Genomic DNA, 17,546 nt, shown 5'->3' on the forward strand with positions numbered 1-17,546 from the left:
TCGTCTGCCTCAATGTAAGAGGATTTTTCAGCTTTCAAGTGTTCGACTTGGCGAACCCCACCTGCTAATTGCGCTATATCCCTAGGGTACTGAGTGTCTAACTTTTTCCGATCGAGTAGTCTAGGCCCCCAACAGCCATTTCGACCAGTTCGCATTGGGGGACTTGCGTAAAACACCTTGCTTTAAGAAGTCGAAACCTGTTAAGGTAATCGTCGATAAACTCAAGGATTTTTTGCCTAATGCTAGCCAACTCTTTCAGACTTATTTTTAACTGGCCCATGTAAAACTGTTCATGGAACAACCTCTCTAGCTAACTTCATGTTTGGACAGAGTATGGAGATAATGTAGTGAGCCAAGTGAAAGCATTCTTTTAAAGAGAAATTGGGAATCTTTTATCTTCAAATTCTCGTTGTTTGCTATGTCACCGACTTCAGTTTGGTACCTGGCGACATGTTCGACCGTCGACTCACTCGTGTCACCAGCGAACTTAGTGAACTTAGGTACTTTCCAATCCTTAGGTAACTCTGTTTGTCGAACATATTCTGACAGAGGGGAAATGCAGTTAGGCATGTGAAGGCCTACATTGAGGCCACTATGGGCCAAAAATTGTTCGACTACGGTTGTTATGTTATTATGCCCCAGAAAATTGTTCTGCTGAGCATTTCGAAAGACTTGTTCCACATCATGATTCCTATGCATCATAAGGGGTATAGGGTTGGATTAATCCACCTACTCAACTTCTTCCCTATTTGGGATCGGGTCATGGAGATGTTCCTGATTCTGGTTTACATTCTCCTGAACCAACCCATTTTCAGGCATTTCTGCCTTCCCCATGTTAGATATCTAAGGAGTTGGTTGATATGGTATCTGGGGTATGCTAAAGAAATCGATTATTCACCCTATTTGGTTTGTCAGTAACTCATAAGTTTGGCTTGTGCTTGTAATTAATGGATTGAAAATAGTTCCCATTTGTTGGGTGAGAGTATTTACTAATTCCATATTACTTTTTACCTCATAGCCATCATAGAAGTGGTATTCAATGATGGTGTTGTCTGGGGGATATAAAATATCCTTGTTGGTCGACCATATTATTGATGGTCGATGCTGAGGCATTCTAAGAGTTTACAATGGCATTATTTCCACTGCATTATCGTTATACGCGAACATGTTGGTATGAAAGTCATCCATCAACGGTGTTGGCATGCCGTAAGGGTAATCCCTATTATTCATTGGCCTAGAAACACCAAACAATGCCCTCACGACCGTAAGGTTAAATAAGGCATCCCCTGACTATGGTGGGGGATTTACCCTTTGTGATGGTACCGATACAACTAGTGTCGATGATGCCACCAGAGCAATTGTCCTAACAGGTATCGATACAACCGTGTCCTCAACCGTCAATCTGACTGGTTATTCTACCATATTTTGGGGATTGTTTTATGCAGTATTGTTATCTACAGAAGGACGTGTCATTTTTGGCAAAGACTTTCCACTCCTTAAAAGCATGCAAACAACCCATAAAGTTTCATGAATACATAATAAGTTTTATAGGAAAACTATAAACCTTTATACACTCTAGACAATTCAACATAGGCCTCACTAGGTATGGCAATTGTTTATGCTGAAATTTCGTAAATAACCGCTAGTCTCTTAATCTAAGGTACATGCAGGACCGACTGGTGAATCCTAGGATAATGTGCTAACATTCTTAGTTTGTGATTTACTCTAAAGAAAGGACTTTATCTCGACTTGGTCGAAATAGTTGTGTTGACAATGTAAAAATGTGATTTTGACAGAAATAAGGTAAATTGCTATAGTAAAGCAAAAGTAAAGAGAAAATATTGAATGATGTATAAACGAAAGTAATTGCACTATAAAAGGTAAATTGAGTATAAATACTTTAGCATTAAAGTAAAGATTGGTGTTTCATGTTCCATACATTCTCTTAATGAAGATTCTTTTCTCTTGATATTGATACTTTGAGTGCAAATGAGATTCTATAGTAAAATGAACACCCTTAATTCTACAAATGAAATCTCTCTCTCTCTCTCTCTCTCTCTCTCTCTCTCTCTCTCTATATATATATATATATATATATATATATATATATATATATATATATATATATATATATATATATATATATATATATATATATATATATATATATATATATATATACACACTAGTAAGGAATAATTGCTCTATTACGTTCATATCTTCAGCTTCCGCCACGTGAATGCTTGCATGCCTTTCGCATTGCATTTCCTCCATGTGTCCCTCCGAGCGTAACTCCAAAAAATAGTTATCATATTTGAACGTGATGTTTGCGCACCCAAATAACCGCCTCCTTGATGCATTCGCCGCTGTCGAGATCTCTATTATCGAGATGTCTCTATAACATTCCCAAAAAATTCTAAGTCCCAATTTCTCTTCATCTAGGACCCAACACTATGCATAAGTGATCGGAAAAATAGCAAGTGTACTATTTTTACCGATGTAGTAATAGGGAGTTTTATTTCCAAGTATCGATCTCAAGGATTGCGTAGGAATTACTTATTTTAATTCGATTCTACCAGAACAAAAAGATAATGGTTTGGTTGTTTTGGAATTTATAATCGTAAACACAAAAATAGTAGAAATAATTGATTAAGATAAAAGATGCTAGGGTGAGTGGTTGAGTTAACCGCTTATGAATTCAGTCCCGATTTCTTTAATACATATGAAACATTCAATCACCTAACCTCTGGTATGTTCTTACTTAAGTCCTTAAGGAAGAAACTATTAAACTACCAATTCTCACTCAAATGTCCATTCAATTAATCATTGGTTTTAATCATACAAAATATCAAGGTTTACGGTGATTTACGAAAGTTACTAGTCCTAGATGATGCATTCATAAACCCAATTGTGTGAAAACCCTACCAATCACAATCCTGTTATTGGATGTCATAGATCAATTTGTATTTGTCCGATACAAAAGCATAATAACATCACACAATTGAATTAAAATACGTAACATAGTAATCAAGAAATCATAGGTTCAAATTCATAACATGTGATAACATCAGGACCACCCCCTAACATCAGGGGGTTTAGCCTCTCATAGTACTTAAAGAACTCATAAAGTAAAGATTAGACATTACAAAGAATTAGGAGAGTTTGATCTTCAATGGTTGATACCCTTGAATCTCGCCGTCTTCAAATCCGTCTATTCGCTATCTTCTCCAATGCAATGCTTTCGTTCGTCTCTCAAAAGGTGCCTTCTTCTTTCTCTTCCAAGCCTTCTTATAGCTTCAGATGACTCTCTTCCAAGCTAAAGGTCTAAACTACCCTTAATGAGCAGAATCGGTTCATACAGCAAAAATTAGGTTTTCCAAGCTGCGTTCAATCAACACGGTCGTGTGGTGGCACACGGGTGGCCGTGTTGTTCTTCAGCATTAATTATTTTCAGCATAAGTTACAGTGGCAACAACACGGGCCGTGTCCCTACACACGGGTGACCGTGTTAATGCACTGTTTTAATCAACATGGCCGTGTGGTGGCACACGGGTGGCCGTGTTGATCCCTGTTTTCTGCTCCCTCTCTGCTCTGCTTGATCAACAACACGGGCAGTGTTGTGGCACACGGGTGCCCGTGTTGACCTGCTGTTTTCTCATATTTTTGTCCTTCAGAGTGTCCAGAACTTCACCATTCTTGCTTTTTAAACCTGTAACAATAACACTACCAAACGAAGCATAAACGAGATCTTTTTGACATAAACTCGTAATCGAATGCAATGCAATACCAAACCAACAAAACATGCTAATTGACTCAAATGCAACTAAAAACAAACATAAATCTTACCAAGGTGATGAAAATATGTCGGATTAGCGGCGGGAATTCAATGGAAATGGTGACCGATCAATAAGTCATCAAAAAGTCGACATGTCTTTATTTTGACCTGTTTGCTAAGGCATTTTCCCTATTTGAAAATCTCAGCTAACACTATGTAGAAAATCAATGTCCATAAGAGACAAACAATTAATATTTTGGATCCTCCAAGATGAAATCCTTGTTGCTCATAGAGACAATTATTATGTTGGATCCCCCAAGATGGGATCCTTGTCGTCCATAGAGACAATTATTATACTATACCCCCAAGATATGATCCTTGTCATCCATAGAGGCAATTATTATGCTGGATCCCCCAAGATTAGATCCTTGTCGCCCATATAGGAAATTATTATGTTGGATCCCCCAAGATGGGATCTCTGCCGCCCATAGAGTCAATTATTATGCTGGATCCCCCAAGATGGTACCTTGCCTCCCATAGAGGAAATTATTATGCTGGATCCCCCAAGATGGGATCTTTGCCGCCCATAAAGGCGATTATTATGGTGGATCCCTCCAAGATGGGATCTTTGTTGCCCATAGAGGCGATTATAAAGCTGGATTCTGTAAAGTTGGGACCCTTTCCACCCATAGAGGAAATTGTTATGATGGTTTCCCAAAATTGGGATCCCTGTCATTGATAGGGGCAAACGAAAATAGGCCATCGGGTAAATACTTATTATCTCAAAAAAAGTTACAAAAATAGTAAAAACAATTAAAAAGACACCCTCAGAGGGACACCGTTGTTCCGAACAATTACAAAAACCCTTGATGGGGCCAAAAGAAATACAATAGAATATAAAAAGCCACAAAGAGCGAACATATTCTCCTTGGGGTTACTCCTCTTTGGCATGCTCCGGTTGAGGTCTCCCAGGTTCACCGCTCTCCTGGGTCGCGCCTTTCTTGTGAATAGGGAACGACTCCGATGTTAGGGCTACTACACTCTTAGTAACCCTAACACCGTCAATCTAACTACCTGGCTGCAACCCAACAACGTCGACCACCAACAAGGCTTCTCACCTCACGTGAGCTGACCCTTTAAACAACCTCAATAGCTATCGTACAAGGTTAGTCTCCGCTGTGAGCTAACCCTCACCCTTCAAAACTGTAATATACCTACTAGGGCGTATGAGTCTCCCTACCCTTGCAGGAGGAACACACACACCCAATACTTTTTAGATAATACATAATCGTTTAAATTCTTAAATATATAAAGAATGAACCAGGAAGAGGACTATTATACAAAGATAAAGGTGACGATAAAATCATTTGTTATCTAGATGTAGACTGTGCCAGATCACCGTGGGATAGGAGATCCACGTGTGAATCTTGTGTTCTTATTAAAGGTAATACGATCTCATGGAGAAGCAAGAAATAAAATACAGTTGCACTATCTAGTGTTGAAGTCGAATATCATGTTATGGCAGCAACCTCAAATGAGCTTGCATGGCTTAAAAATTTACTCTCAAAACTTAGTTTGGGATATCTTCAAAACATAAAACTCATATGCGATAATCAAATGACACTTCACATTTCATCTAATCCAGTTTTCCATGAACATACCAAGTACATAGAAATAGACTGTCAGTATGTAAGGAACAAGGTACTTTCAGGAGAATTCACCATATATTTCGTCAAATCTGAAGACTAATTGGATGGTATTTTTACAAAGTCTCTCAGGGGTTATCGAGTGGATTACATTTGTAACAAACTCGGCTATTATGACATATATGATCCAACTTGATTGGGAGTTTTAAGAATATTTGTATATAGAAATTCTCGCATCGGCTATAACATGTCATTAGCTGTAAATCTCTCTCTATATAATACAATCTCCATAGTGCTATTTAAGCACACACCTTATTCAAATATTTATCACTCTATCATATTTCAATACTACTTAATCTTTACTTCTACCCACTTCGTAAAATCAATCAACATAAAATTGATCTTTTGCAAAAAGTTTTCAAAAACCAAATATCACAACTCACCCTTTCCCGTGTTTGAACTCTCTTGTTCAACATTACAAACACCAAAAAGATATTGGTTCATGTGTTGTGAAATTGTTTTTATGCAACACATGTATGTATTCGACTTATTCCTTAGAACAAAATGACACAGTTTTATTATTTTTATTATAGAGATTAGATTTCTTACAATCTTAAAGAATATATTATGGAATTTCATGGAGTGCACAAAAAGTTCGTCTTTATGATATCTTTGATGGTCCTAGTGGAAGCGTAGAAACCAAAAAATAATATTTGGGAAGGGATTTCAATGTCTTAACAAGCCAACAGAAACAACCATGCATCTAGTAAGAAATATGGAAAATGAGAACCGTATACAGAAAAATGTTATGAGGCTTGAGATTAGACATGTTAGTTGATATCACCCAAAGAACAATTGTATTAACCTCAATTGTGATGATACTTATAAAACCTCTACTTTTGTTGTTGGTTGCGAAGGTTTACTTAGAGATGCTTTAGATAACCGGGTGAGAGGATATGCACGGAAAATTGATTTATGTGATGCTCTCGTTATTGAGATGTCGACAATATTAAATGAGTTGCAACTAACTTGACAAGAGATATTTACAAATCTAGTGGTTATGAGTGACACTAAATTTTTTGGATGACCCAGTTTTCCAACTTTAGTTCATAGAATAAAAATATGACTTAACAAAATTGGCACATCAAAATCAACCATACATGGCGTGATGAAAATCATTGTCCAGGTTGGCTAGCCATTTATAATATTAATTTTAGGCACGACAACAAAGTAGTTACCTCTTTATACTCAAACCCCCGATCTGCATCCCGATTCCTTATAGAGAAGAAGAATTAAGCCCCAAACCCATCCTAAACAGGTTTGGGTATTCCTGCCCTGCCTCATCCTTGCAGTGAATATATTTTTAATAGAAACAATATATTTCCACAATATCAAATTACATTACAAATAATAAAGTACAACAATCCTGAAAAAAATTCAAACATGCATTTCAAATAATAAAATATAAACTAAAATATCAAAACATTGACTATACAACTTGTACTTGTCAAAAAGTACAGTGTGTGCGTGTTCCCTTGCAAAGGCAGAGAGACTCAAAGACCTTAATAACTATATAACAATTTGGGTAGTGAGGGTTTGCTCACGGTGACGAGAAGCCTTGTGCGTTGGTTTTTGAGTTCGTTTAAGGGACAAACTCACGTGAGGTGAGAGACCCTATTGGTGGCCGACGCTGCTGGCTTGTAGGCATGCGGTCAGGTTGATAGTGTATTACGACTACTGGGAGCCTAGTGTTTTTTGGACGGTGGAGTGTGTGTATGACTTAGAGTCCGTCTTTTCCCCTTGAGGGATAATGTATTTATAGGAGTCTTCAACCCCTAGGGCTTTCACCCCTTTACGCGGTCTTAACCGCCCCCTTATTACTATGGGAGGTTATTGACTGCCTATCTTCTAGGAGTCAGTGAAGACTCTTTCTTAATTGGCTCACACATTTGAGAGACCCCTTAGGCGAATCCCTCAAGTTTTGTCTGGGCGGCACAATGGTTGGGAGAGGGTGCTCCAGTATGATATTTTACCAAATATAACACTACACAACTAATATTACAAATTATTAAAACTAAATAATAAAATACATACTAATATAAAATGGGACGAATTCATAGTGGGTATTAGTGATCTCACTACCCGACCGTCCCCGTATTTGCAATAGGGGAAAACCAAATCCAGTCAAAATAGGTTTTCTTCGTCAAACTCTGAGTGAATTTAAGTATGTATATGTGGGTATGAAGTTTTGTCACTATTCAAACTTAATTTTTTGTGTGGATCAATATAGCTTAAGCCCAAAATAAAAAGAAATTGATCAAAGACAAAACGAGGGATGGAAACCTCGACAAAATCATTCGAAGTTATGCCAATAAGATCAAGCAGACATTCTTCATACACCTGAAAACCTAAATCATGATGCAAGCTTTTACTGGCCATAACATCAACATTCTGGTTGGCTTCACGATGCACATGAGACAAAATAACCTCTATTGCCTCAAGCAACCAATTTTGGATCTGCTTGAACAAGCCATTATCTTTCTTAACCATGGTGAGCTTTTTGTTAATATCATATGCAATGCTTTTATTATTTGTTTGGACCTCAATATTCAAGAAACCTTTCTCAAAAGCGAATTTAAGCCCTTCAAATACCCCTACAATTCTGCTGAAAAAATACTTCACACTCCAATATTCTTAGAGAAACCTCCTAATCCTATCTTATCTTGAGAGTTCCCGATTAAACCACCGCAATAGACTCTGCCATTATCCTTATCAACATCGTCTACATAATGTTATACCAACTTAATTTCAACAACAACTTATCATTTTAAAAGTCTCCCGACAAATAAATTAAAGATAATTTTAGTTTATGACAAAATTGAAGTGACATTCTCTAAATTAGTTAGACTTTTTTTTTGTTAAATTCTTTTTGTTTCCTCTATAGTCTAATGACCCTCTTTTGTAAAACAATAATACAGTAATTTTGTAATCAATAATAAAACTGTAACGAATTTCCGCGCAGTTAATTAGAAAAGAGAAAAGGTTTGAGATCCTCTATTTCCGTCAAATTCAGTTCCTCTATTCCTTTCCAAAGCATATAAACTTTCAATGAAACAAACCATTTCTTCTTCAACAATTCAATTGAGTTAAAGACTCAATTTCTCTCATCAAAGAAAACACAAGACTCAATTTGATTCTCCATTCATGATATTGAAACCACAAATGATTTTCTTGAGAAAACATGTTAGCGTTATTCTTTTGTCACTGATTGTGTTTTTGGCAATCACATGGAACCTTACCCTAGTTTCAGCCTCCTCAGGAGGTGTCATGGGAGGGAGTTTCTTCGATTCAGATTCTTCCTCCTCTGAATCATTCACAACTGAATCAGATTCTGAATACGCAAAGGAACATCATCATAGGCATTATGTCCCTTCTCGAGATGAAAACGGTGAGGTTGCAAGTGGTGGAAGAGGACCCTTGCTGTTCTTCGTGATCTTCGCATTCGGTGTGTTTTTGGTTGGATTTTGCAATAAAGATGCCAATGGGAATGCAATTAGTGTGTTCAAGCTTCAGGTTTGTTAACATAAACATCTATTGTTATGTTCATTCTTCAAGTATTACTAGTAGCTTTAGTTGCATATATTGGAAACTCTTTAGCACCGACACCTCAGAAAAAGACGTGATTACGTATTAATTTAATCATTTTCTCAAATTATTACCTGTGTCGACTTTTCAGTGTCAATGTCGTCTTTCCAGTGGCTGTGCTTCATAGATTGTAAATGTTTGTGTTTGCTGTTTAAGGTTGGAATGTTGGGTGAGACGGGATGCACAATACAAAGGGATCTAACTAGGATTGCACAAACTGCTAATACATCATCTAGGGAAGGTGTGAGCTGTTTATTGAAAGGTGAATTGCTTTTCTAATTTTTTCTGTCTATTTTATAAGACCATTCAAATTTCTTTACTTAAGGAACCAGAAATGTGTATTTAAGTACTGAAATGTAATCTCGGTGCGGTGGAGAGGGGCAGACATGCAAGGTTAATACTCAAATGCATAAGTTAGTTAATGAGTGAAAAGTAGTATGAAAGTGGGAATGAATTGAATACCTGAAATGGTGTGATCTTGCCTTTATATAGTATGAGCGGTTAAAACCGTCTGCCTGTGTTTCGCCGTCGTGGCCCCGGGTGGGTTACTGTTCGGTTAGATTTCAACGGCGAGAGATGTGATGCAAGGCGTGTTCGTGTGTCCGTGGCAGAGATGAGGATCCACCTACCCCGTGGGCCTTTCTCTTCAATGTTTGTTATTGGGCCTTCTTTGTGGGCCTTCCGGACGACTCAGTACACTAACATAGTTCAAATTATTTTACATCTCTTTCTATAATCAACCATAAATACTTTGATACGAATAGGTAGGTTAATTATCTCTCTCAAAGGATAAGCTTGTCAAACAATACCAATTGTAATTCGTACGTAAATTTAATACTACTACAAACATTTTTAGTTTTTGTGATTTAGCCCACGAAATTATGTAATTTTAGGAACATAAGTAGTATTATTCTTGTGTTCTAATCTTGTATGGTTTGTTGAACTCTGAAAATGGTGGTTGTTATGGAGAAAAACCTAAGTCCCACAGTTTTTTCTTGAAACGGTCATTGTTAGTAATTAGTTGTTAGGTTAGTATTTTATCCATGACCAGGTTTGAACGCAGGTCCTCCAATCTTGTAATCCTTAGCTCAAACCAAAAATATGGTATCATGGTCTATCCACTGAACCATGCACCAAGTCCAACAGTGTTACATATGAGGAGGTGTATTGGGAAAAAGTTCGGATTTCACATTGAATACATCGAATGTATTAAATGGTTTATAAATAGTAAAACCCCTCGGCTCTCACCTAACAAACCAGTTTTGTAAGGGCGTGTTAGATATGATCTAAGAATCAGTAATAATTTTAATTATTTGATGTCAAATAGCCAAACAACAATATATTTGTCTACAATTTCGCTAAGAATGGGCCTTTCTATTCTACAAGGCTTTGTGTAATTGATATACTTATTGTGTGTCCTTTTGTATCAGATACAATACAAACTTTGGATCAACATCATGGTTACTGCACTGCAGGATATTCATCTGTAAGTTCATTCCTTCTCCTAATTAGGTTAAAGTGAAATATCAGTTATAGCCTATATGTGTGTAAGATGTTACCTTGATGAACAATCTTTGTCAGGTGGATCATAAACGGAGCAAGGAGGACGGAGAAAAATACTACAACCAACTATCAAATGAAGAAAGGGCAAAGTTTGATGAAGAGACATTAGTTAACTTGAACAACAACAATAAGACAATTAGAAGAAGCCAGAGTTATGATGAATACTTCCCGGTATGATATGATTATTAAAGAGATTTTATTAAACGTGCTTCTTTTCTTGGAATATGTGGGGGAACATATCTTCTCTCGTGAGATTTTTACTAAAGAGTGTCTGATGGAAATTCTCACCCTTCAATTTCCTTTTAATGACTTTGACAACATCCGGTAAAAATAAGTGGGTGATTGAGATTCACAGGATTATTTTTTCTAAGGAGACTATTTGTTTTTAAAATATTCACATTGACAAAAAAAATTTATCAACTTTAATTTCAACTATTTGACAAGCTATTATGTCTTAGTTGTGTTTCAAATAGTAGTTGTTATAGAGCTTTAGCCATTAACCAACTAATAGTTTTCTGCAGTTGGATTCTGACAAAACAGAGAATTTTGAAAAAGAGAAACTTCTCAGTGGGTTGGGCAGCAAGTACATCGTGGTATGGTGTGATCTACTTATCTATGAATTTCATATTTGATTTAAATTTTTGCGTTGGCATTCATCTAAGTTTTAAAAAACACGATTGCAATATTTATCTTAATTATAATCAGTAAATGACCCTTAACAAAAAAAAGAATACACCAATATACCGACTCACAAGTACAATAGCAACCAAAAAACTAACAACAACGATTGAATATATAGAAATTTAAGTTAGAAGGGATGGGAAGGTCAAATCCAAGAGTTTATATTGGTTCAGCCATTAAACCACATGTGGCCTACATCTGGTTCTCAAGCTTTGAATGAGATTTTCTACTATTATTGCAAGATTACCAATTGTTATGGATTGTTACAATGGTGATAACCCCTTCCCAAAACCCAATCCTAGGGATACTAGGCCTTAAATACATAGAAGATATACCTTACTCTTCTTTCACAAGAAATCAAAGAGATTGAACAAAAAAACTAATTATATGATAGTTTAGATTTAACAAGATGCAGTCTTAGAAAGATCACTAAGAAGATAAAAATTAAGAGACTGGGACTTTTGTGTGAACGAGTGACTGTAAGAACAGTAACTCCGTTCCAAAGTAAAAAAAATGAAAAATACAAAATGGAGACCACATAGTATTTGATCACGAAGCCGGTCAATTGTGTTTTAGAGCAGCTGCCGTACCTTTTTGTTTCTTCTCGGCTAACCCCAAAATAGAAATAAGACAGAAAAAACTAGAAATGTCTAGGGAACACAATCCCAGAGTTATCTGCTAACATAGTAAAGTAAATGAAATCCAACAGTGACTTAAATATTGTAGCCACCCCATTAAGAGCCAGACCATGCTTTGCAAACACATTAGCAACTTGAGTTGCCTCCCTATAAATGTGGGAGAAAATAACCTCACCAGTGCGTCGTTCACTACTACATATATCAGCAACAATATTGTAACAATGGTGACTAATCAGGCAGCCATCTTTAATCAGAGATTATAGCCACTGGAGTCTGACTCAATCCAAACACGCTTGAAGCCTCTCGATAACGCGCTAACCTCTTTGGATTGGGCTGAGCTAATTGTACAGGTTCCCAAACTCTCATCAAAGCCTGCCACAAGTTTACTGTCAGAATTTTGAATTGCTCCTCCACAGGCACTGGCAAGCCCACTATCAGTCACAACCCTATCACAATTTACTTTCACACATCCATCCAAAGAATGAGTCCAACTAATGTTATTCAATCTGTTCACTTTAGTAGTCTTCCGAGTATACACGGGGCAGAGTTTGCAAAATTTTCAGCTCACGTCCCCTTGTTTTAACCTGGTACAGAACGGCTGTCCTATTTTTAAGGAGACACTCAAGCTATTCTGAATCGGCAATTCCACTTTGTCTGCAGCAGATTTACAGCCAGCCAGTCTTGCTAGTTAGGCAGATAGAAATCCTTAATCTGATCACAATTTAGTGCATACCATATCCGCAGTAAAGCAGAATAGTCTCTGAATGCGCCGAGTAAAGTTTATGAATCTGCATAACAAACTGAACGGGTCTCGACAACTGCTAAATTTCGCACAACTCGGGTGGTATTAGTGAGTGGGATTTCTCAAGCTTACTACCAAAGAAAACAACGAATTCGTTAAGATCCTTCCAAGACCACACAATGGGAGACTCTCATATGGGGCTGAACAGTACAATTTTGAATGGAAGAATATACTGACTTATTTGAGAATTCCTCATCATTTATTAGCTTCTTAACAACTGCTAGCCGTATTATCATGAAAAGGCGGAACTAATGCTTGGATTATATCGGCAGTACTCAGGCAGCCGCTATTGAAGCATAGGTATATTCCAACAGCACAAGTTGCTCCAGTTGGGGACCCAGGTTCAGTCTAAAATCTAACATCTATACCATTTCCAACTCTCCAATAAAAATTGTCCTGAACCATACCCCAATTTTTACTGATACTTCTCCAAGTCATCACCCAAAGATTATTTCTCTACCTCATTATTTCCATCCCACCTTGTCTAAGGAGACTTGGTTCTTGGATATGGCCAAGTGAAGCCCCAAACCACCGAATCTCATTGGAGTACACACTTTATCCCTAGCCACTAGAAGCATATTATCACCTCACACAAAAGCTCTACACACTCTAGTTTTGTGTTTGCTGACTTTTTAACTGAGCAGCTGCCAAACAAATCTGAACTGTGGTTAAGAAGATGAATTTGTTCCATATTTGCCTTAGCAAAAAGGAGCTAGTCATCGGCAAAAGCAAGACACAACAACTTTGGAGCACCCCTTGCAATTTAGATAGGGTTCTATAATTTACTCCATAATCAAGTTGATTGCCTGGAAAAGCTTCCCCAAACAAACAAAAAATATATAAGACAAAGTTGGGTCTCCTTGGCCAATCCCTCTGGATGGATGGAGTGCACTCTTCGAGGGCCTCTCCATTCCAAAGAAGACACAAAGTAGAGTAGGAGAGGAAATGCAACTAACGACGACCTCCTCTAACTTCTGAGGATACTCAATATCTTGCCGGATTTCTTTGACAAAGCTCCACTTCAGCCAATCATAAGCTTTCTCAAGGTCATTCAATATAATCATCCACCCCTCGCTACCTTAGTTTTTATACACAGGATGTAGAACATTTTGAGCAAAAATTATGTTATAGATAGCATGTCTCTATGAAACAAAACTACTTTGACAAGGGCTAACAACATTATTAATCCCCAATCTGTACTTATCCGCAAAGACTTCAGTGATTGTTTACTAACTCAATTCTACAAAGCCGATTTGTAGGGTGAGAATTTCTTCCACTTATAAACACATGTTCAAGTCATATATTGTCCGATGTGACACCCTCTCATGTCATGTCTAGGACTGGACATCTGAAGCATGAAAATAAATAGTGGATGGCCCGATAGTGGAAAGTTCATAACAGATGGTCCACCTGATCTTAAACCAGACTCTGATACCATGTTAAGAAATGTGATTGGATCTAACTCAATCCTACAAAGCCGGTTTTGTAGATATGAGTTAGGCCCAATCACAATTCTTAACCACTCTAAAATTCTAGATGGAACAAGCTGGATCAACTTCAAAAATAAAGAAAACCAAAGTCTCTTTCAGCAAAGTTTACTAATTTACAAGAATATAACCTATATTCAAGTAGTACGGTCTAATTTACTATATTATCTCCTAAATTATACCACCTAAAGCTAACTACCCACTGAAATTTTAGAATTTTAGGGTTGTCTTTAAGTTTTCGGAGTCCTTCCTTTATACGTTAGTCACGATTTAACTTTAACAAAATAAATATGGTCTTATTTTGCCACGGCTTAACCGTAATAAATATTTTATGAGATCCTATTTAGCTATGTTTTAACCGTGTCAAATTTTGATCTCTGTTTGGTAATCCGTATTGCACACCCTCAAATTCGGTAGTTTGTGATGCACATTCTCAAAGACGACTCGACTCGGTACTTATTAGTAAACTATAACATATTTAAAGACTATTACACAGGGCACATGTTTCAATTGACAGTAAAAATTACAAAATTACAAAATTTTGCAAAAAATATACACTCTAAAGTTTCACAAATCACGGAAATGTGATTTTGCGGAATTTATTGTAAATCCAAATCTATACCAAGATCCTAAAATAACTTTTACTTGTACATTACTTCATATTTTCACATGCTTCATATCTTCCATATAATCCTCAATTGCACATGGAGCACGTAATTCATTCTCTAAAGCATCCCTATAGAGGGAACGGTCATTGTAGAGGGACGTGTTAGATATGTGAAAGCATATGGTTTGCTTCATTAGGACACATTTATGTTAGCTTGTGTCTCACATTTTGGTTGGATTAGGAACTTGATGTTGACTTACATTTTTATAATAACTTTTTCGTCAAAGTGGAAGATTCCTTAAGATATTCAGAAAGCTTACATGATTATCTTGTGTTTATTTTGATATATTTCACTTTTTCTTATATTTGAGAAATGTCTTATATGTTAGATAACAGTATTGGTAGCTGCTAAAGGAGCACATAAGTTACCTAACATCAATGGAGCTGAAGATTTAAAGAAAGTTTTACAAAAGCTTAAATCCCTTATCTCAAGCAAATATTTATTTGTAAGTTAATTAAAAGAAACATTCATCCAGTATATTCTATTAGGGTCAATTCTTCAATTAACACAGCATTACTATATTCTTGAATTTCTTACAGGCTGGTGAGGTGTTATGGAGTCCACAGGAAGAGGATGAGATCCTTTCAGATCGAAAACTACTTAAAGACTACCCTCAGTTGGCTAAGTCTATGAAAATCTTTCTAGATAAGAAACATGAATAAAACAAGTGGATAATGTTTGTCTATAATTTTTGTATTATTTTTGCTCTAACAATTGGATTTATCTATGTTAAAAAAAAACAGTTGATTTTGAAGTTTTAAATGTTGAGGCACAGGCAGGCCAACTTTATATTGATATGAGTTGAACCAACTTGGATATTTTAAGCAAAAGTTGTATGTTAAAACTTTATGGATGGAGCTGGAAGTGGGAGAACTCGCTAAAATGGCCATTCCGATTTTTCATATAGATTAATCATTAACAAAAACCAATGAATACTTCTTATCCATGAGGGAGATGATATTGTCCGCAACACGCCTCACTTGCCCAACATGGGAAATTATGAAAAGTGGCATATCTTGGTAAGAGACTTGCCCAACATGGGAAATTATGAAAAGTGACATATCTTGGTACGAGATAATGTAGAAAAAGGAGTTACGGGAGTAATTCACGCCTCTTTGAAAAATATGGATTCAACAGTCCACTATCATTACTAGGGGGCAATTGCTATTTTTGAAAAATCCTAAATTCAAGTCCATAGACTTCTATAAATATCTCATTCTTAGGGTTGAGAAGATATTCTGAATTCAACACGAAATACTCCTAAGATATAAAGCGTCTCACCCTTGTGAGCTTGCCCTTTCCACACTGAAAACACCTCCAAAACAAGGGCTCTCACCACCGTGAACTTACCTTAACACCCAAAAACACTAAAGCCTTTGGTAATCCCTACAAATTTAGGGATGCTACGCTGTTGTACTTTTTTAGCAAGTATAGTGGCGTCCACCGTGGGATCCTGATAAAATAAACCTGGGTCACACCTATCATTATCACCACCACATTCCCTTGAAAATGGTTAAGAAGGATCCAAGCTCTGTGGTTAACACCATCGCTGGAGGTTTCGTCGGCGGAGGAAATTCAAGCTCCTCCTAGAGGAAATAGGCCAAACAGGTGTTGATTGCGAACGTAATATCATCAGGCCTCTCAAAAGCCACACAGAGAGGACCAGAGGCCATAATCGTTTTCTCTAACATTATACCCTCATGACAATGACTCATAGTCATCACTGTGCAATACGATAATTGGGATATTAAGCGAGTCTTGATAGTGTCGCTATGCAAAAAATACAGATTCACCATCATATTTTATTTATTTCAAAGGAAAGGAAAATATCAAGAAAACCCCAAAAGAATGGTCATCGCAAGCATGGCCAGATTCAGAAGTCGGTTATGCAAGGGGAATGTATTAGCACCCCTCACATCCATCGTACTCGATGGGAACCATCTAGATTGTCTTTCACTTGAATGAGTGTTACTATCTTACTATTTATTTGCTAGAGGTTTACAGAGTGAAAGTACATTTTTTATTAGTGTGCTCACCAAAGATTTGGGGCCTCGTGCCTACATATGCTCACTTGTTGAAGTGAGAAATCAGAGCCTCGTAGTTCGTGGTAAAAAGTGGTTGTTTGTTGGTTGATTTTACCTTGAAAAAGGATTTTCAGAATGATGCCCTAAGACGCAAAATACAATTTGATGAATTGATGTTGTTTTAGGTTTTTGTGAAAAGGTGGTTGATTTGAATTGCACTACTACACGGAGCACGCAATCCTAGTCGTATTTTATTACTTTTTTGAGAATTTGATTGAAAAAGAGTCGTTTGACGATGGATTAAGGGTTTGTTTATTATTTTTAAATATGATGACGATTCTAGCTCCTAAGGTTGACTAACAAGTAACAACAAAACAAAGGAAAGTGGGAAAAAAAGTACACCAAAGTGGGGAGAGAGATACATGAAAAATACAAGGGAATGATGCAAGAAATAAAGGGTCTCATTGTAAGGTAGCTCAAGAGAAATCCTTGTGTGTGCATTGTATCCGATGAAATCAACATGTCTCCCTAGGGTAATGCCATGAGTGAAAGCCATTCTTGCAATAAAAGATTACAAGTCCAAAGAAACTCCAAGTTGTGCATAAGTCCAAGTCCAT

General features: G+C 36.9%; 1 protein-coding gene across 1 annotated transcript; it reads left to right on the forward strand.

Moving 5' to 3' along the window:
* The first annotated feature begins 8,413 nt into the window (after positions 1 to 8,413).
* LOC127084326 (uncharacterized) lies at positions 8,414 to 15,700 on the forward strand. The gene is made up of 7 exons (XM_051024751.1): positions 8,414 to 8,994; positions 9,223 to 9,328; positions 10,497 to 10,552; positions 10,648 to 10,800; positions 11,151 to 11,222; positions 15,234 to 15,350; positions 15,445 to 15,700. The coding sequence occupies exons 1-7, from the start codon at positions 8,626 to 8,628 to the stop codon at positions 15,565 to 15,567; spliced, it is 996 nt and encodes a 331-aa protein (XP_050880708.1). The 5' UTR covers positions 8,414 to 8,625; the 3' UTR covers positions 15,568 to 15,700.
* Positions 15,701 to 17,546: the final 1,846 nt, after the last annotated feature.

The sequence above is a fragment of the Lathyrus oleraceus genome, chromosome 5 (genome assembly GCF_024323335.1).
Source record: "Lathyrus oleraceus cultivar Zhongwan6 chromosome 5, CAAS_Psat_ZW6_1.0, whole genome shotgun sequence".
Lineage (NCBI taxonomy): Eukaryota > Viridiplantae > Streptophyta > Magnoliopsida > Fabales > Fabaceae > Lathyrus > Lathyrus oleraceus.

What these genes read in the sequence shown, in the direction of transcription:
- LOC127084326 (XM_051024751.1), top strand. Translation starts at nt 8,626, where the DNA reads ATGATATTGAAACCACAAATGATTTTCTTGAGAAAACATGTTAGCGTT. An exon ending in GCACTGCAGGATATTCATCT is followed by an intron (nt 10,553 to 10,647) that starts GTAAGTTCATTC and finishes AATCTTTGTCAG; the next exon opens with GTGGATCATAAACGGAGCAA. An exon ending in GTTATGATGAATACTTCCCG is followed by an intron (nt 10,801 to 11,150) that starts GTATGATATGAT and finishes AGTTTTCTGCAG; the next exon opens with TTGGATTCTGACAAAACAGA.